Source organism: Quercus robur, chromosome 5, assembly GCF_932294415.1.
Source record: "Quercus robur chromosome 5, dhQueRobu3.1, whole genome shotgun sequence".
Classification (NCBI taxonomy): Eukaryota; Viridiplantae; Streptophyta; class Magnoliopsida; order Fagales; family Fagaceae; genus Quercus; species Quercus robur.
In genome coordinates, this window is record NC_065538.1 from 17,973,904 (window position 1) to 17,995,402 (window position 21,499).

At 38.2% G+C, this 21,499-nt stretch overlaps 1 protein-coding gene and 1 pseudogene across 1 annotated transcript; one reads left to right on the forward strand and one right to left on the reverse strand.

Annotated features, from left to right (window-relative positions):
* Positions 1–4,972: 4,972 nt before the first annotated feature.
* LOC126725337 (tyrosine decarboxylase-like) lies at positions 4,973–6,786 on the reverse strand (annotated as a pseudogene).
* A 13,009-nt stretch (positions 6,787–19,795) lies between these two features.
* LOC126727928 (uncharacterized) lies at positions 19,796–20,380 on the forward strand. Its single transcript, XM_050433825.1, has one exon. It carries the CDS (start codon positions 19,796–19,798, stop codon positions 20,378–20,380), a length of 585 nt encoding a protein of 194 aa, XP_050289782.1.
* The last annotated feature ends 1,119 nt before the right edge of the window (positions 20,381–21,499 follow it).

The following is a 21,499-nucleotide window of genomic DNA, read 5'->3' on the forward strand; positions in this document are numbered from 1 at the left end:
TAATAAATAGTTATTGGTTTTAATTAAACCTATTGTTGAAATTACTTCTTTGCCCCTAATAAAAATTCATAATGACTTGTTATTTATGATTTGTTGTGAAAGTATTTTGAAAATGTTGTGGACATATTATTTTTCTATTTTAGAAGTCCTATTATTAATGCCAAGTATTTTTAGATTTTAAATATACTCAAATTTCATGTTAGATATCATTCCAATTATACTCCAATTATATGTCAATTATATTTACATAAAAATTCATATATTTGAATTTGTAAAATATAAAATACTAAATTCGAATTTCTTATACATTTAAATTCAAATTCAAAAACTTGTTCATTTCCTCATATTCTTCCTTGTGACCATCAGAGCCACTCTTGGACAATGGGAGCAATGACCCAAATTATAAAAAAAAAAAAAAAAAAAGTTTATTAGTGCGTGTGTGGAGAGAGAGAGAGAGAGAGAACGCCTGCCATTTATGATTTGTTGTGAAAGTATTTTGGAAATGTTGTGAACATATCATTTTTCTATTTTAAATGTCCTATTATTAATGCCAAGTATTTTTGGATTTTAAATATACTCAAATTTCATGTCAAATATCATTCCAATTATAATCCAATTATATGTCAATTATATTTATATGCAAATTCATATACCTGAATAAAACAGATCTGAATTTTCTTGAAAAAGAGGACATCATTCATAAGGCAAATTGATTTAAATTAATTTTTTTCAAGTGTCTGTCATATGTGTTCAACATATCATTCAACATCATGCAAAAAAGGATATCTTGGTCATTAGAGTCTAGAAGACCAGACTCTGTCTAAGCGGAATGGGTGCTTAACACCTTCCCATTCCGTAACCTAGCCCCCAAGCCTAGGATTTTTGGATAGGTAGATTAGTATTTTGTCTTTTAATTTTGGGAGATTGTAACTAGGACTCAAAGCCTTATAAGGTTAATTTACCAAAGTTGTACTTTTCTTTATTCAATCAATGACAATGAAGTATTTTGATCATGTAATTTGTATTTATTTTTTCTTATTTTTTTTGTATAAAAAAATAAGTGTCAACTCCATACCACTTACCCAAAAAAGAGATTTGAGAGATGCCCTTAAAAGCACTCAAATCTCTTTTTTGAGAGCACCCAATTTTCCAGTCTCTCACAATGGCGACTCCATTGGTGATGTTGAGGGCTAAGTTTCGTGTTAGACTTTAAGTGACCAATTATATACCATTGTCTTTTGCATGATTTTGCATGATATTGTTGATTGTTTGTTTATTTATGTCGTGAGATGTCTGTATGATATTTATGTTGTTATTTATGTTGCCATGTTTATTGTTAAGAGCTTTCCCTAACTGTCATAATGTGTGCCATCAAAACAACAAATATGTATGCACCCATCTCAAACATATGGTGGTTGTAACAATGGATCATCGGTCTTCATTAGATTCGGGTACCTAGTGGTGAACTCACCAACTCATAGCCCAAAGTCACTAGATCACTTCTTGTTGACCATTAAAGATAGACCATGTCATTTGGACCAATGTAATGTTCATTACATTACAAGTTGAGAGGTGTAACGTCCTAACTATGGGAAACAATGAAACAAAAAACCCACCCTATAATATAATGACTTAGAACCTACCCTTAGGCCGATCTATTTTAAAATTGCATTGCATGTTATGTGTGTTTGTTAGGATGATTGATTGATGTAGATGAGGACCTAGTTTTGATTGACCCAACCAAGCCTTTTCTTAAGGGAGAATTTGGTTAAGATCAGAAGGAAGATTCCAAAGAGAACCCAGGACCAACACTGAAGCTAGTAGTTCCAATTTCAAATCACGGTATTGAAGCCCGTAAGCATAGAAGACACTCCACTGTTGCAAGATCACAATCCAGTATTCGACCTATAAGACAGTTCAAGCCACAAGAAGTCTGAAGACTCCATCATTATGGCGGAAGGGGGAGAACATCCAAACACTGAAGAACCCATGAACACCCAAGAGCAACTAAACACCATGGTAGCAAGTCAAATCCAATTGAGGGAGGACATGAGCCTTATGGCACAACAGTTTCAGAACCTGAAAAGTGGCCAAGAGGAGAACAAGACTGACCATAATCTTCCAACCATGGAGAATGAGAAGAAGATGAACGAAAGGATAAACAAGATGGAAGAGATGATCAAGAGAGCTCGCAAGATGGAAGACCTCATAGACTACCAATCACTCTTACTTTTCCCTGATATGAGATTGCATCCCAAGTTCAAGATGCCAACCTTGGACAAGTTCGACGGGACTGGCTTCCCAAAGTCCCATTTGAAGATGTATATAAGGGCCATGCAACCCCTAGGAGCAACTGAAGAACTACTTGCTCAAATGTTCCAAAACACCCTAACTGGCGCTGCTCTTGGGTGGTTCCTCAACCTAGATGATGCTAGAATAAGGAGTTAGGAGGACATCTGTTGTGAGTTTCACAATCAATACAAGTACAACATAGAGGTGGATATGACAAGGAGAGATTTGGAGACCACGAAGCAAGAGCTGAAAGAATCTTTCTCTACCTTCATTACCAAGTGGAGGTCCAAAGCGGCACAGATGATGAATAGGCCAAGTGAAGAAGAGCAATTAACCATGGTTGTAAAAAACTTATTGCCTATATGCCATAAATATTTGTTTGCCCAGTATTTTCCTAATTTTAAAGTTTTGATTGATACTAGAACCCAAATTGAGGATGCAATAAATAATGACACTATAAAGAATGAGGACCCACCAAGGTTCAAAAAGAATTTAGGATCTAGTTCTAAAACTACAGAAGTTTCTAATATATACAAAAATGATCCTTGCCAACTTATTGCTCCTATTGCCCTCGTGCCAATATCACAAGGGCCACCTCCAAGGCCTAGAAGGGAATTTCATGAGTTATACATGCCCGAGAGTCAAGTGTTTGAAAAACTAAAAACAAATGGGCTACTAAAATCCTTAGACCCAAGACCAATCCCAAACCCACTGCCTGTAAGATTTGATGTGACTAAGAGATGTGCCTACCACCAAAGCCCTGGCCATGATACTGACAAGTGTTTTGGCCTTCGTCATGTAATTCAGGACTTAATAGACAATAAGGTGATTGCACTACCTACAAGGCCTAGCATTACTAATAATCTCTTACCCAATCACAATTTTGGGAGATGACCAAGAATTAATTGCTTAATGACTGAAGAGGAAAATGAAGAGGACCCGTCTGAGTTGATTTATGACCTACCTGAGTGATTTATGATGACATGGGAAGAATTGATGGATATGACATCCGTTGCGAGGTATGATATATGGAGTGAAGATGTTACAGAAACCACAAATTACCCAACATCCACAAATGGGGGGAGACACTTTGAGCCATAGCTTTAATCTCCACTGGTTTATATGCTTGTTTTACACTTTAAGCAAGTGATGCCAATAGCTAGACAGTTTGAGCTTGAGTATAGAGCCCCATTGTAATTAATTTTGAAGTAACCTGGTGGGGGAGGTTTTCACTTTATGAGTCTAGCTTGTGGAGTCCGTGTCTGAGTTATTGGATGGGTAGCGTTGAACTCACCTAGACATTCTGCAGCAACTCGGGGCACCTAATCAATGGACTGATGGGGCTGCTGATTATGCACCTAGTTCCACTGCTGCCATACACACCACGCTGTCATTGAGAAAAGTGCAGCCCTCTTGCCATATACACCACACTGTCATTGAGAAAGGGAGATTCCCAAATAATATATTCCACCTTCCAAACCTCCAGCTGCTCGATGTAAGTTACAACTACAATCTCATCGATTCCCTTCCAACATATAACTGGAGTACTCCTCTCAAGTCCTTGGATCTCTTTGGAACCGAATTTCCAATTGACTTACCTAATTTAATCAGCAATCTCAAGTCCTTAAAAAAATTGAACCTCAGTGGATGCAACATTTCCACGGTCCCTCCAACATTTCTTCCTAATCTCACACAAATCACTTATTTGGATCTCTCATATAATAACTTTGGTGGTCAGTTTCCACGGTCCCTCCTAAACTTTGAAGTTCTTACTTACTTAGACCTCTTATACAACAATTTCATAGGGCAGCTTCCGGAAGTTCCGACAAACTTGACCCAAATTTTCTCTTCAAAAAATTCTTCTAATAGTCAACTAGTCAACAAGATTCCTTCCAATCTAGAATATCTCATCTTATCTAGTAACTTATTGAATGGGACAATACCATCTTGGGTGTATATAATACCATCTTTGCTTGAATTACATCTTGATTATAACCAATTCACTGGGCATATTGGCGATTTCCAGCATAACTCATTGGTTGCTCTTTGGTTGAACAATAACAACCTACATGGTCCCCTTCCATTGTCAATCTCTAAATTGATGAGCCTTAATCATTTATCACCTCTGCCACTAATATTTTTCCCAAAATTTACTCATTAAAATTGTCTTCTTCTAACATAACTGAAATTCCACAGTTTTTACGAACCGCAAAGTATATACAATACTTAGACCTTTCCAACAACCATGTCAAAGGCAATATTCCAACCTGGTTATTCGATGTGGGGAAGGATTCATTCTATTGCTTTTCAGTCCCAAGGAATAATTTAACTGGACACAACCCTTCCTTGATTTGCAATCTCAGTTCCCTCATGTACCTTGATTATATGCCTAATGAAGGAATTTGCCCAAAAAACAAAGTAGTTCATGACTGTAAGGCGGTGAGTTTTGATCCTTACAAAGGTCATCTTATTTAGCGTGATTCTATTGTTGGCACTGAAAATTTCTACTAGTATTTTGCTACTTCTTGAACTTCTTGAATATAGATTTCTGACAGTGTCTCAATTCAAGAAAAGTTTGTGATATCCATTTTACATCACTTGCATATCATATTAAGACTTCAATATAAGAGTAAGATTGTGCATGTAATCATATTACCACTTCCCATGCACACTTATTTTTTAAATGCATGTTTGAATGAAAATCACCCATTAATACTTTTAGTAGATATTGAAGCAAACTCAACGTAGTGAAAATGTATTACATCAAATATATGCATAATTCCTTTTAAAATATGTGTATCACATATTATGGAAATGATAATACATATAGTAAATATATGAGATAATTTCCATATAGTTGATATGTTCAATATCCGCTGAGCAAAGCATCTGCATGTTCTTGAGCAACCTTCCAAGCCATGATCACATGTCGTTCCTCTGTCAGGGTCGCACCTATAGCACACCGAATTATGTATACTCCATCGACCACAGTAGGACTCATGTAGACATGGCCTGACCTATTGATTGAGTCCAACAGCTTCTGGTTTAGTTCATTTACACGTTCCAAGTCTAAGGCCTTCTCATCATGGTTAGCCACACCATTCTCATAAACTTTTTTAAAATTTGGCTTAGGCAAAACCCTAAAGCAGACCAAAGCAAAATTTCTAGGGGCCACAACCTCAAACGTATTATCAAGCCTTACAAGTTCTTCAAAAAGCTTTGCCATTTTAACATGGCTTCTTAAAAAGCACCTGAGGTTCGCCACGCCGTAGCTTCTGAGCACAAGCCACAATTTCATGGCTCGGAATCTTCGACTTAAGGTTATTTGCCAGTCTTTGTAGTCCACCACTTGCTTTGAATCAGTGGCCTTATTTCTCAAATACGCACGATTTGTTGAGAGTGATTTTATCAAGGCACTTGGATCCTTCACCCAAAGGCAGCAACAATCCAAAGTAGTAAAGAACCACTTATGTGCATTCAAAGTGAATGAATTTGCACCCTCAATGCCATCAATGAAATGCCGAAACTCTGGGCAAATGCAAGCACTTCCAGCATATGCGGCATCAACATGGACCCATATGCTATAATCTTTGGCTACTTCGCATAATGGCCCTATTGGATCAATGGCATTTGTTGAAGTTGTCCCAACTGTGGCACAAAGAAAGAATGGGACTAGTCCAGCTTGAACATCTGCTTGAACTGCATCACGTAATGACTTTGGGCATAACCCAAAAGAGGTTGACTTTGTTGTCTTGACAGCTCGGAAGTTCATTGGGTTGATTCCAGCAATTTTGGCTGCCTTTTGTATTGCACTATGCGTTTGGTCAGACCCATAAACCACCAACTTTTCCATCTTCTCTCTTCCAACTTGGCTTAGCATTTGATCCCTCGCTGCAGTTAATGTACACAAAATGGCCTCACAAGTAGTCCCTTGCAATACACCTCCACCATTGCCAGAAAAGAGGAAAGACTTTGGTAGTTTAAGCATTTCACCAAGCCAATCCATGACAATACACTCTAGTTCAGTTGCAGCAGGTGATGACATCCAATTGAATCCCACTACATTAAAGCCAGTGCTAAGCATTTCTCCAAGAAAACCAGCAATGCTACCACTTGAAGGGAAGTAGCTAGGCAAAGAAGTTAGGACTCTGCCAGTGTGTGATCCCAGGTATAATATATTTCTGCACATCTTGGAGGATGGTTTCAATGGATTCAGGAGAGTAAGGGGCAGATTCTGGTAAGAGATTTCGAAGATAATTTGGCTCAACTTGGCTAAGGACTTGATATCTCTCTATGTTTTCATAATAATCTGCAATGAAGTCTATGATCATATGGCCTTGCCTCCTAAATTCCTTTGGGTCTAGAGGGTTAGTGACGAAGTGGGAATTGTTTTCTTGATCCTTATCAAAAGTGAGGCTGCCCATGATCAAGATATGGAATTTAAATGTTTTGGTGGTTTGACAAAGGACAGAAAGGGTATGGAAGAATCAGAAGGTGATGTGCTAATTGAATGAGAAATAATGAATGAAGATAGGTTTCTTATATAGCAAAAAAATGAGTAGCATGCAGATTGAATGAAAATTATATTAACTAGTCGCAAACTCACGCTATGCATAGGAATATATGATTATTTTAAGATGTAGTCTAATATATAACTTACTCTTTAACTTAATTGTATATAATTTGTTCTTCTAAAATATTAAACAATTTCTAAAAATAATTTCTAGCTATCTCTCTATTTTTACAAATATATAAATTTATCATTTTTGGCGTTTTTGTTTGATATTATCCTTTTGATTGAAGGGGTCCATTTTCTTCTAAATATTTTTATTATGAATTATATTTTCTTAATTTCTTTTATTACAACTAAAGTTTTTAAATTTAAAATTTTCATTCTCTCAAAGATATTATCATGATAATAAATAATTGTCACATAATTACAATTGACATTATTCAAATAATTGATAGGCACATTTAAATTCATGATAGTCATGTAGATTGTGTTTTGATATAAACTCAAATTCTCACTTCCAAGCTAACTAAGGATTAACTCAAATAAATATCAACCCAAAACTATAAGAGGGAGTAAAAAGACTTGTGATGCGAACTCAAAAAACACAACACCTAAATGTATCAAGAGTTGCAAGAAAGAATTATACATACATATATATATATAGAGAGAGAGAGAGACACAGAGAGAGAGAGAGAGAGAGAGAGTATATCACATTTTTTTGGGGAGAGAATAACAAATATAGAATAAAAGATAATGAGAAGAATATTCAAAATAAAAGATATAGTTGTAAACACCAAATTATCAAAACCATGTTATGTAATAAAATAATATAATATTATTATATAATATATTTATAATAAAATAGGACCACATCTAACAATTAAAGAAAAAAAAAAGATAACAGCTTAAAAACACAACCAAATTAGATAAACTAAAAGTAGAGATGTAAGATTGAATTAAAAATACACCAAAAGAATATACACACAGGCACATACATACATAACACAGGCACATACATACATAACACAGAGAGAGAGAGAGAGAGAGAGAGAGAGAGAGAGAGAGAGAGATTCATTACCCTACAATGGAGACGCAAGAAAGAGACCCACCAAAAGGAAACCAAAAAAAAAAAAAAAAAACTATGAGAGAGAGAGAGAGAGAGAGTTATCATATTCTGGTGTGGGAAATATGGATTGAATGAGAGATAATAGTTTATTATAGTAAAGAAGATGGGATAAGAAGAGTCAAAATAAGAGGAAGATGAATGGATAGAGAAAGAGTAATGGTAGGGTAGAGAGGAGTGGGAAGATCAAAAGATAAAAGTTAAAAGCAGGGACGAAGCCAGAACTTAAAATTGGGGGGGGGGGGGGCGGTTTTATTGTTAGTTATATGCAGTGGTTTCGGCTTTTGGCTCCATTGCTTAGCCGGCAAAGATTTTTTTTTTTTATTATTTTTTTTTTTATGTGTGTGTAGAGTGTGTCTTTTGTTGGTAAGGACAAATTTATTTTGTTTAAAGTTTTTTAAAGGGTTAAGTTGTTTGTTTTTGGTAAAATCGGTTGATTAATCTCAAATTTTTTTTTTTTTTATTTTAGCTTTGCTACTGCCTATTGGTAATTTTTGTTGTTGGGCTAATATTTTGGGCTTGTGTGTATATATATATATATATATATATATTTATTTATTTATTTATTTATTTTAGATCTATAAATTTTTTTATGGACTTTAGAAGGAGGAAAATACTAGATCTACAAATTTTTGTTGTGATTAGTGGTTATTAGTAAGTAAAAAAGTGATATAAGTGGTGGATCCAGATGCAAACTAGTAAGAATTTGCTACCTCTATAGTCTGTAGAAATGTTGTAAAAAAGTTTGTAACTATAACATTTTTCCTATAATGATCAATAAGGGGGACAAATTGCTTAGCCGGCAAAGGTTTTCTTTTGTTATTATTATTATTATTTTTTATGTGTGTGTAGAGTGTGTCTTTTGTTAGTAAGGACAAAATTATTTTGTTTAAAGTTTTTTAAAGGGCTAAGTTGTTTGTTTTTGGTAAAATTGGTTGATTAGTCTCAATTTTTATTTTTTATTTTTTAGCTTTGCTACTGCCTATTGGTAATTTTTGTTGTTGGGCTAATATTTTGGGCTTGTATATATATATATATATATATATTTTTTTTTTTTTTGGATTTTAGATCTACAAATTTTTTTATGGACTTTAAAAGGAGGAAAATACTAGATCTACAATTTTTTTTTTACAATTTTCTTTTATGATTAGTGGTTATTAGTAAGTAAAAATGTGATATAAATGGTGGACCCAGATGCAAACCAATAAGAATTTGCTACCTCAATAGTGTGTAAAAATGTTGTAAAAAAGTTTGTAACTATAACATTTTTCCTATAATGATCAATAAGGGGGATAAAATGTAATTTTATTGAAGAAAGTTGCTAAAATTAGTACCTAAATATATAGTTATATAATTATATTATTTAAAAAAAAAATTAGGGGGGGCCATTGCCCCCCTTGGTCCATGAATGGCTCCGTCCATGGTTAGAAGGAAATGTTAGAGAAAGTGAGAAATTAATAAAGGGAAGAATAATTAAAAATGAGAGAGTAAGAGTTGAAAATAAGTGGATAATTTGGCACAATAAGAGAGTAGCAACATTAACTTCTACGTTTTAGTTTTTAGATATATATAAATATAGATGAATGAAGATAGATTTTAAATATATATAGATATAGATGAATGAAAATAGATTTCTTATATAGCAAAAAAATGAGTAACATGCAGGTCTCTGGACCTATCAGTTTAATATTTGATCCTGGCCTTTCTCCAGATCATCAATGGACCAATTCCCTTTGGTGTAACCCATCTTTTGTCTTTTTCCCATTCTTTAATGTAAATCATTTTGATAGCAAAAGAAAAGTTTAATATTTGACAGGTGAGCCACTGAGATAAACATAGGTTTATAGTATTTGCTTTAAATGTGAACACGTGATGTGTAGAGTCATAATTAAATGAAAACATGTTGGGCTTAGCTTTAAATTCTTAGCATTTCTAATAATATTCCAAACAAATCTTTAAATTCTTAGCATTGCCGATGGTTCTTAGATGTATGTTTCAAAGGTCATTGAGGTTCATTCGAACTCTCAAAATAGTATTTTTCATGGGTTTTCCATACTTTTTTCTAGAGTTTTGACCCTCGAAAAAAACCAAAATTTTTTATAGTGACATTACATGTTTATATGAATAAATGTTTGAAATATACTTAAATACACTAGTGAATATTTTTTATAAATTTGTAAATAAATTCATAAAATACCATATAAAATTAAATAATTTATATGTATATACTTATATACACTGGATATAAATAGTCCATTTTGTAGTAAAATTATACAAATTTTAACAATAGAAAAAGTTGGTAAATCTAATTTTTATAAGTTCATAAAAAATCATTCTATCTAATTAACTCAAATAATACAATTATAATTAAAATTTAGTTATTAATTATTAGCATAATTTTGTGAAGGGATAAAATTTTAGTCTGAATATTTTATATATATATATATATATATATATAAAGCCCAAGATGAGAAAAAATTCAATTAGATTTTACTTATGGGATAATTTTGTGTCATGTATGTGTCCACTTAAGTTTCTTAGTCTTTGTGTTAATTAAGTAAGTTAATGAGTACAAAATAATAAAGTCCAAAATATTAATAAACTATTAAGAAAAAACCAATCATATATATACTTAATAAAAATCACCACACCTCCTATCTTATAAAAAATTATCATAATACATAAGTAGTGTTAAACTTAGGCTAGAGTTTAAACATACATCTAATTACATTTATTTTTTCTAATAATTACATATATTTTTATGGTAAAAAAATATTTTTATTTTTAAATACATTTATGTATATACATGGGTTACCAGCTAATTTTATTATTATTATTACTATTATTATTATTATTGTCGTTTGTAATTGTACGAGGAAGATAATAAAGGTAACACATCCAACAATCACATCCAACAATCACAGGCTCACAGCCTTTATTTACTGTTTTTTATGGATGGTCACACCCACACACTACACTACAGAGCACGTCAATCGACAGCACGTTCAAAATGTTGAGATAATGGAGCTGTCAAGGGGTCCAGTAATCCTGGCTGGGCCTCTTGTCTTTTTCTTTCTGATCTTTCTTTCTTTCTTTCTTCTAAATTACATGGGAATACGAGTGAAAGTTACTCGCAAATTTGTAAGAATCTTTAAATTGACCTATCAAATATAAACGTGATTAGTGTGATCAGTGACCCGTGTTATTCAATAGTATAAAAAAATTGATAATTAATTGTATTATAAAAATTTGTATAATAGAATTAATTGCATCACGTTTATAACATATACTTAGGCAGTGTTTGCATTCGACTTATTCACGTCCACGTTTTTCCCTGCTGCGTTTTTGTTCTTTTTTTTTTTTTTTTTTTTTGGTTTTCACGCGTTTTGGGTATTGCGGTTACTGTTCATTGAACAGTAACCGCAAAAGCTGACTTTCTGCAGTGAACAGTGCATATGTGTACTGTTCACGGTCCCACAAATTTCATTTTTTATCAATTTTTTCATTAAAAATAGGTCCCACAGCACTATTCACACATTTAAAAATTATTTTGCTACAATGTTTTCAGTTTTCAGTTTTCAGTTTCAGCAAAATAAGTTCTATCCAAACACACCCTTAATTTTAAAAAATTATTTCTTTTGGTTTTGGGTGTAAAAATTGACGCATGAAATTATAAAATTTATTAATTATATATATTTTTTAAATTAACACATCAATTTATAGTATTTTTAAGTGATAAAAGTTTCATAACACTGTTAACATCACACTTTCAATAAATAAATACTATCTGAGCTTTAGTGTGCTCAACCAAAGTTCACATTTTTTGGTTTCTTTTTTGTTTTTGTTTTTACCGTTGTTGACAAGATTCGGATATTAAATAAGATACGGCGAATATGCGGCAAATGGAAATATCATTGTGGGGACACAATTTGGAGCCCAAACTCCTATCTTGTGAAGTCTTGGTCCAAAAAAGCCTAATATAATGAATTTTGTAGAGTATGGGTCAAAGAATTAGGTTTAGATAAGTTAAACAGAGGCTTGCATGGGATAAAGGAACACATGGACAAGAACAAAAGCCATTGTGTTGAAAGATCTCACGGTCTGAGGAGACTAAAAACTTAATTTGTGTATACAGACCAGTACATTAGGGTTCGTTTGCATGCTACAGTATTCTCCCTTCTTCTTTTTTTTTTTTTTTCTTTTTTTTTTTTGTCCCTTATGGGGGCTTCTATACATTATATAGGCCCTTCCTTATCATTGGGCTTTACACTTGTTGATCATCCAAGCCTCCACTTGAGCACATATCCCATCAGACACCTCTTTCAGTCCTTTGTGAGTTGTGATAGCTAAGGTAACGCTGTTCAAGGGTCTTTTCCACATTAATGCGACCAGGAAAGTAGTTGTAGTGCATTCAATGTGGTGGTGGCAGCTTTTACTTAGATATTTTGTGTTTCTTTCCTTTTCACGTATTTAGGGGATGTGCTTCAGTGGCTTGGACATACCTCCGCTCCGAATTTTCAGTGTTCGAGGAGGAATTCCTCCTCGGACCTTTTTTCTTTGTTTCCCATGATAAGGCTTAACGTGGATCTCGTAAGCCACGTTGCCTCCTTAGACAGGCTGCGTCCTCGAACGAGCCCAAGGCCCAACTCGTTACTTTGGGCCATAGTCTCCACAATAGCCCCTCAAAACTCTGGTTTTTATCTCCTTCTGAGGAGAAAAGCAGGGTTTTAACTTTTTAAGGGATAAGATCAATTAGTTTCCGGTTCACACGTGTGGGGACAATTGCTTCTGACACGTTGCAAGTTACGAGGCGCGGCTTATTACTCCAGGCAGCTTTATGTCTCCCCCATCCAGTGGCGAAACGCAGATCTAACGGCTGGCATTCTTCCTAGAATTTTGAGCGGGAGTGACCTTCCCTTTTCTCCCTTGCTATATAAGGCCCTGGGGAAGCTCTTTCTGCTTTTCTTTTCTACTAATACTCAAGTTCGCCAGAGAATCCCAGCGCCCAGTTCTTCATTAACGTTTCAGGCCTTCGAATTTCCGTGACTACTTAAGTGAGAAACCTTTCCCTGAGGAAATCTCTAAGAGCTTCAGAGATTGTTGTAAGGATACTTGTAAGTTTTACTTCCTCTTCGTTACCCCAATTTTCACCTCGGCCTTCCTCCTCGGCCCACCGGCTCAACTAGATGGGTAGATTCAAGTGTCTAGTAGATACTCCGGCCGCCATGGAGGCCTTTAGGGAAAAGTACCGCATCCCGCAGGGGGTGATTTTGGAGTATTGTCCTTCAGAACGAGTGCTGATCGATAGGGAAGTGGGTCCAGTTGTCATTCCCATGATCGCTTTTATAGAGGGAGGAATGACGCTTCCCATGCGTAGGATTACCCGGGACTATTTGCTTAACCATAGATTGACAACGCATCAGTGCACTCCCAACCTGTTTGGGGTCTTAGGCAGCATAGATGTTCTGAACAAACGGATGGGTTTAAGTCTTACATGGCATGATGTAGTTCACATGTACGAGTGCCACCATCTTGACAAAGAGGGGTACTATCTTAAATCTCGATTCGAGATCATTAGGTTGATCTCTTGTCTTCCTAAATCCAATAAGAGTATGAAGGATGACTTCCTTATTGCCTCGGGAGAGTGGAGCGATGGTCTTCATTGTCCAACTTGGGCAGGAGATCCAGGTACGGTGCCTTTAGGATCAATCCCCTGGGAAGGGGGTTTAACCCTTTAGTTTTATTTTCCTTTGATTGAAGATTCAAAATTTTTGTAACTTAACTACAATTTCCTTCTCGGCTGTTTTGCAGATAGAGCACACGTCACTCCTTGGTTGAGCCACGTAAACGTTCAAGCCCTGAACTATCTTTTGAGGTCAGAGATCTACGTTAACGAGGACAGACAATTACGTGCGGCCCATCTGATTTTGGGTTACGAACCCTTGTCCCGCGCTTTCCTAGACGTCGGCCAATCCATAAGAGCCGGTAGTCCAAGGTTGGCCAGGATCGACTTGTCGAAGCCGAGGTTTTTGGCTTGAGAAGATCTTAGGCCAGTTGTTTTGCCTGGCATTCAAAATCCTCAGCCAGCTACACAACCACTTCCACAAGATAATCCTGAAGTTGCAGCGCGTGTTGAAGAAGAGACTGAATCATCCCGTCTTTCTCTTGAGGAGGAGATAGATGAGTTCTACTTTGAGGAGGATATTCCAAAAGCTCCACTGATCGAGCTTTCAGACGTTGAGGGAGAATAGGATAGAAACTCTGTGATCGACACCCCTCTTATTATTGCCTGCTCGGACGACTCTTCAGATGAGGAAGTGGACAACATGGCCTCCAACAAAGGAAAAAGTTTGCGAGAGCTGATGGCTGCCCGAGGTAAGGGGCAATCATCGAAGGTGCCTGCCAAGTCCCAAACCTCTGTTCTTCCTCCTACTGCTCCGTAAATCCCTGCCGATCTCGGCTTGAAAGTTAATCCCGACCTAAAGAAGAAAAGGCCGATTGAGTCCCTCGAGGAAGGCGAGGTGGGTCCTCGCCAGGGCAGTAAATAACAAAAAACGACTCGGGAACATCGGGACAAAAGGGCTCCATCTGTGGAGAGCCGAGAAGAGATGGAACGGGCTGAAGTGTGCATGCCTCCGTGCACTTGGAGCCCCCAACTTGAAGTGGACGGAGCAGTCATTCCCTATAATGCTTCAATCCGAGAGTATAATAGGGGCTGAGCAGGGTACATTGCTGAAACCCTGGAGCAGCCCGTTCTCCTTCCCAGGGACATGGAGGCTTACAGGCGATTTTCACAGCCTGAACTCTTCCTATCCCTGAAGAGAGATCTTGCAATAATAAGACAATTCATCCTCTCATCGGTAAGATCATTGGATCATGTCATATTTTAACTTGTCATCTTGTCACTTCTTGGGCATATCACTCAACAAGTATTTGTGGCCGAGGAGTGGTGCCACGACAATCGTAAGTTAGCTGATGTCGAAGCCCTCTCTCGTGCTGAGGTGGAGAAGGCTGTAGGAGCCCTTAAGCAGGAGCATTACGAGCTATCTAAGAAGCTCAAGGAGGCTGAGTTAGGCTGTAAGAGTGTTGTGGCTGGCTTAAAGACTGCTGAAAAACAAGCTAAAGATCAACGCTAAAAACTGTACGTGACTGAGACCAACCTTGCTACTGAAAAGCAAGTCGTATTGGATCTTAAAGCCTCGTTGCAGAAAGCCAAAGAAGAGGCCCAGCTTGCCAAGGAAGAAGCTCAGCTAGTTAAGGAAGCAGCTAAGGTCGAAAAAAGGGTTGCTTACCAGCTTGGAGCGAAGGGGATTGAGGCAAGGCTTTCTGAGGAGCTACTAGAGGTATGCAAGGATTACTGCAGTATTTCATGGGTTCAGGCTCTTAATGCTGCAGGGGTCCCTGCAGACTCTGCCTTGAGATTGCCCGAGAATGTCTTCTTCCCTCCAGAGATCCGGGAGATCCTTGCCGATACCACTGAAGCTTCCGAGTAGCCCACGGTTGTTCCTAATGCCATCCCCTTAGTTGAAATTACCGGGAGCTCTGGTCAGGTCGCCGTTCAGGTTGAGGATGTGGAGAAAGAGAAGGGTAAAGGCAAGGGTAAGGGAAAGAAAACCTCCTTCAGGGCCAAGGATCTCACTAAGGAAGCAAGCACTGAGGCACTGAAGCATTCACTCACATTTCAGTTCTCATATCTTATATCTTATATCCTATTTCTTTATTTTTTCTTAACTCACTTTCTATCGTGTTTGGCATCAAAACTTGGCTTAGTTGTCAGTTTAAAAAAGCAACTTTAACTCAAAATTTATTTAATTGAATGATGATGTTAAAAATATTACATAAAATTTATAATTTCATGTGTCATTTTTATAACACCCAAAACCAAAAGAAATAATTAAAAATATATATTATTATATGTTATAAACGGGATACAATTAATTGTATTACAAATTTTTATAATACAATTAATTATCATTTTTTTATATTATTGAATAACTCTGGCCCTCCATTTGTTGTTGTCTTTTTTTTTTTTGTGGATCAAAAAGCAAAGAGTTATGAGGTACGTCTTTCAATCTGAAGAGGGAAAAAAGAAAGATCAGAAAGAAAAAGACGAGGCCCAGCCAGAATCACTGGGCCCCTTCACAGCTCCATTGTCTCAACATTTTGAACGTGCTGGATTGACGTGCACTGTAGTGTAGTGTAGTATGTGACCCATAAAAAAGGAAAACAATTGTGCCGACAAAAGTAAAGGCTATGATTCTTGAATGAGTTATCTTTTCTTCCTCATCCAATCACAAACGACATTAAGCTACAAAGAATACAAGACAATAAGACCTTGTTTGGTTCACCATTCACTTGCATTTCAGTTCTCATATCTTATATTCTGATTCTCTATTTTCTCTTAACTCACTTTCTATCGTGTTTGGCATCAGAACTTGACTTTAGTTGTCAATTTAAAAAAGCAACTTTAACTCAAAATTGTGGAGACTCACACTTAAGTGTGTGTTTGTTTCCACTTTCTTAAGCCAAAACGCGCTATGTGAAACTGAAATTTTAAAATAAGCGTTTGGTAACATATGTATGGTAGCATTTGGAAGAAGTTATGTTTTGAAATCCAAAGGATTGTGCGTTTCCTTGACCCTGGCCAGCCCCAACTTTTGCAAAAGCCACACTGCGTTTTAACATTACCGTTGGAAAGCCACCGTCTATTTCCCAACTTGCCTACTGTGTTTTCTTAAAAACTCAATTTTACTCTTTGATAAATCAAGGTAGTTCGCCATCTGCAGTCCCATCCCAGAACCTTTTGATGAATTAATTGCTACAAAGACCACAAAAAAATAGCATCTGGCCAGGTTTAATTCAATAACAAATTTCCAAATCCAAACACACAAAAATTTATAACAAATTCCCAAATCAACTAAGGGGAAAGAAAAAAAAATCAATCCCTTGCAAATCAAGATTCCTCAAAATGCAAAACAAAAAAACATTGGAATATAGTGAAATCTTCCCTTATGCAGTATCTCCCTTTCGTCTGCTCTGCTCCAATTCAATCTTCAGTCAATGACCAGCAACCACCTCTCTCTCTTTATTGTTCTTTTTTATTTTTATTTTTTGGGTTTATCAAGATCTCTCTATTTTTCATTTTGATCTTTCTCACTCTCTCCCCTTTGATGAAGTAATAATTTAGAGGATGGTAAGATGCCACGAAGTGTACCACAGTTCCAAATTGTACTTATTATATATATATATATATATATATATATATATTTTAAATTTGTGGTTCACAGCTTGCGGTTTTTAATGTTCTACTATTTTATGTCCTTTTTTTCAGAAAATATTTTGTCATATTTAAATTTAATAAAAGTAGTTTCCACTTTCCACTTTGATCGTTTGTTTATTTGAAAATGGTTTAAAATAATTAGTATTTTTTTTTTCTTTTAGTATTTAATGAAGGAAATCATTCACAATTCATGCATATCATTCCATTGCTAATTCTATTTGGGGATAATAATTAGTATTATTTTTTATAATATCATGTAGTACAATTCAAAGTTGGATATTGGTAAGTATTTTATCATCTTTTTACATTATCATTTTGTGCTCCATGATGATGAAAAATTTTGAGATTTAATTGATATTGATAAGAAGTTGTGGGGGTAAAATTTATAAGTCAACAGTGGGCCTTGGGCCACGCGCAGAGTCCAGCCATGACAAGAAGGGAAAACGGGGCCAGAAGACTTCCAGCCCAATCCTGTTGGGCCGGACTTATTTAAGGGGCGTCCAAGGAGGAATGTCTCCTCGAACACACCAAATGGGAGTCCAACGTACGCCCTGCACACAGTGAGGAACCATCCCAAGCAGAAGGAAAATGTTAGACGTCCAGGAGGCAACCACAACTGCCGCATTAAATGCAAAGAAGCTACTTTTTCAGCCGCATTAATGTAGAGAAGACAAGTGAATAGTGTTATCTTGGCCAGTGCAACTCACAGAAAGATAAGGTGGATGTCCTATGGGACAGACACTCAAGTGAAGGTCCAGATGGTTAACAAGTGTAAGACTCTTATCAATTTAAGGATGCTATATAGGAGAAGGAAATCCCCATGAAGAGGGGATCGGAAAATTGAGAGAAAAAAGAGTAAGAGAGATTTAAGAATCCTGTAAACAGAGCAAGAGTGGCACTCATATGTCTCCTCGGATCAATATCTCTTAAACATAAATGAAACATTCTCGCGTTCGGACTGTTGCATGGCATACAACTGATTAAAGTTCACTTTGTCCAGTCCTAGTCCTGTAACCCACTCTCTACAAATTTATTGTCAAGGGTCTCTTGGGCCAGAACCGCTCACTTACTGGGCTTGGGCCCCAAAAACCGTCCCTACAATTGGCGCCGTCTGTGGGAAAGACTTGTGTCTCGACAAGTGAAACTTTAAGAGATGGAAGGATCAGGTTCGCGCCAGATTGGACATGCAGACTCCCAACGACAAGGCAATTTTTTGAACCTCGAACGAGAGAAAGACCAAGACAGGCAACGAGAGGGTAGTGTGAACACCTCTCACACAAGTAGAAACCGATCGAAAGGGAAAGGCCATGCATCCCATAAGCAAAATGATCGAAAGGCTCTCCAGCAGGAGATTGATGATTTGAAGAAGAAGCTGCGCCAAGCGCAGCGAAAACATCCTTCACCCGGCTCGGACACTAGTAGTGATGAGGATAACGAATACAGGCGGAGGTCAAGAACCCCTCTGAGCGAGACATTTTCCTACGAGGAAGAGCAGCCTCGCAAACGCGGCCATAAAAGCCCATCTTACCAAGGTCTAGCCAACGATGCTATGAGCAAGGCCCTCGATTGCATCTCCCAGTCACCTTTCACGCGTAGGATAGAGAGGGCAGTATTGCCTCGGCGGTTCCATTAACCAGCGTTTGTCATATACAATGGTCGGACTGACCCAGTAGAGCATGTAAGCCAGTTTAATCAAAGGATGGCCGTCCACTCCAGGGATGAAGCGTTAATGTGTAAGGTGTTTCCGTCCAGCTTGGGACCTATGACGATGAGGTGGTTTGATGCCCTCCAGCCGAATTCCATAGATTCTTTTAAACAGCTGACACAGGCTTTTGGTTCCCGCTTCATCACCAGCAGTAGAGTCCCTCGGCCCTTAGATTCCTTCCTATCTTTGTCTATGCGGGAAGGAGAAACGCTGAAGGCCTACTCAGACAGGTACTGGGAAATGTATAATGAGATAGAGGGAAATTATGATGACGTCGCCATTAGCACGTTCAAAAGGGGCCTGTTGACAGAACATGGCTTAAGAAAGTCCCTCACTGGGAAGCCAGTCACCAGCGTGCGATAACTCATGGACAGAATTGACAAGTACAAAAGGGTTGAGGAGGACCAGCAGATGGGGAAGGGTAAAGCGAAGGTTGTCCCTCAGGAGATGAGGGATTTCAGGTCGGACCGCTTTAACAACAGGCTGAGAAGAAACTACGCGGAACAGTCCGGATCTATCGGGGCTCAGGCAGTCCATGCCGTGTTCTGAGAACCATTACACAAGATCCTAGAGAAGGTGAAGTGCGAACCTTTCTTTCAATGGCCGAACAGGATGGCAGGTGACCCCTCGAAACGCAATCAAAATCTGTATTGCGCGTACCACCAAGAACCAGGTCACACCACCGATGATTGCAGGAATCTGAAAAACCATTTGGACCGGCTTGTCCGAGAAGGGAAGTTGAGGCATCTGTTACATCGCCCTGAATGATGGCAGGAATAGTCAAACATTGAAACCAGACAAAGCACGTTGAGGCCACCCATTGGCACAATAAATGTCATTCTTGCCGCACCTAGAAGGACCGGTTCCAGCCCTTTCAGAGTAATGTCAGTGGGAAGGTTCTCGACTGAGCTGGACGACAGGGAGTCCAAAAGAACCAGAATGATTCCCACGCCCTTAATCGGGTTCTCGGAAGAGGACAAACAAGGAACCCTTCAACCCCACGATGACGCCCTATTCGTCACTCTCAGAATTGGAGGTTATGACGTGAAAATGGTGTTAGTTGATCAAGGCAGCGCCGTGAAAGTAATGTACCCTGACTTGTGTAAAGGGTTGAACTTGAAGCCAAAAGACCTGTCGCCGTACGATTCCCCTCTGGTCAGCTTTGAAGGAAAAACAATCACCCCGAAAGGCATGATTAGGCTACCTGTGCAAACAGACTCAGACGTGGTAGAAGTGAACTTCATTGTGGTAGATGCGTACTCCCCCTACACAGCTATCGTGGCCCGACCGTGGCTTCATGCACTAGGGGTTGTGCCATCAACCTTGCACCAAAAAGTGAAGTATCCGTCAGGAGGTCAAGTCAAAGAAATAATAGGGAACCAAGGAATGGCTAGGCAATGCATGGTGTCGGCAATCTCACGACGACAGAATAGTGAACCTTCCACTTCAGCCGAGAATAGCTTATAGCAGTTAATGAACCCGGTCCCACCTGCGGGTTGTGGAGGACCAGCCAGGGAGGTGAGCTGTGAGGATCTGGAGAAAGTACTCGTCGGATCAGACCCTGAGAGGTTTTTCCAAGTCGGTTCAGAATTACCACCCCAGGAGATTTCTACACTGATTGATTTTCTCCGACAGAATGTAGACGTATTCGCCTGGGATCCCTATGAGGCTCCCGGGGTTGAGTTAGATTTCATCTGCCATCATCTTAATGTTAACCCGGCTATAACACCTAAGAAGCAGGCTCCTTGGCGACCGTCGAAAGAACATACCGACGCTGTGAGAGAAGAGGTCGTAAAATTGAAGAAAGCAGGGGCTATCAAAGAGGTCTTCTACCCTGAATGGTTAGCCAACACAATCGTGGTGAGAAAGTGAAGTATCCGTCAGGAGGTCAAGTCAAAGAAATAATAGGGAACCAAGGAATGGCTAGGCAATGCATGGTGTCGGCAATCTCACGACGACAGAATAGTGAACCTTCCACTTCAGCCGAGAACAGCTTATAGCAATTATGAACTCGGTCCCACCTGCGGGTTGTGGAGGACCAGCCAGGGAGGTGAGCTGTGAGGATCTGGAGAAAGTACTCGTCGAATCAGACCCTGAAAGGTTTTTCCAAGTCGATTCAGAATTACCACCCCAGGAGAAGTCTACACTGATTGATTTTCTCCGACAGAATGTAGACGTATTCGCCTGGGATCCCTATGAGGCCCCCGGGGTTGAGTCAGATTTCATCTGTCATCATCTTAATGTTAACCCGGCTATAACACCTAAGAAGTAGGCTCCTCGGCAACCGTCGAAAGAACATACCGACGCTGTGAGAGAAGAGGTCGTAAAGTTGAAGAAAGCAAGGGCTATCAAAGAGGTCTTCTACCCTGAATGGTTAGCCAACACGGTCGTGGTGAGAAAGAAGAACGGGAAATGGCGGGTCTGCGTGGACTTCACGGACCTAAACAAGGCCTGCCCGAAGGATCCCTTCCCTATGCCACGGATAGACCGAATGGTAGATTCGACTGTCGGACACTCTCGAATGAGTTTTTTGGATGCCTTCCAGGGCTACCATCAGATACCCCTGGCTGCTGAAGACTAAGAAAA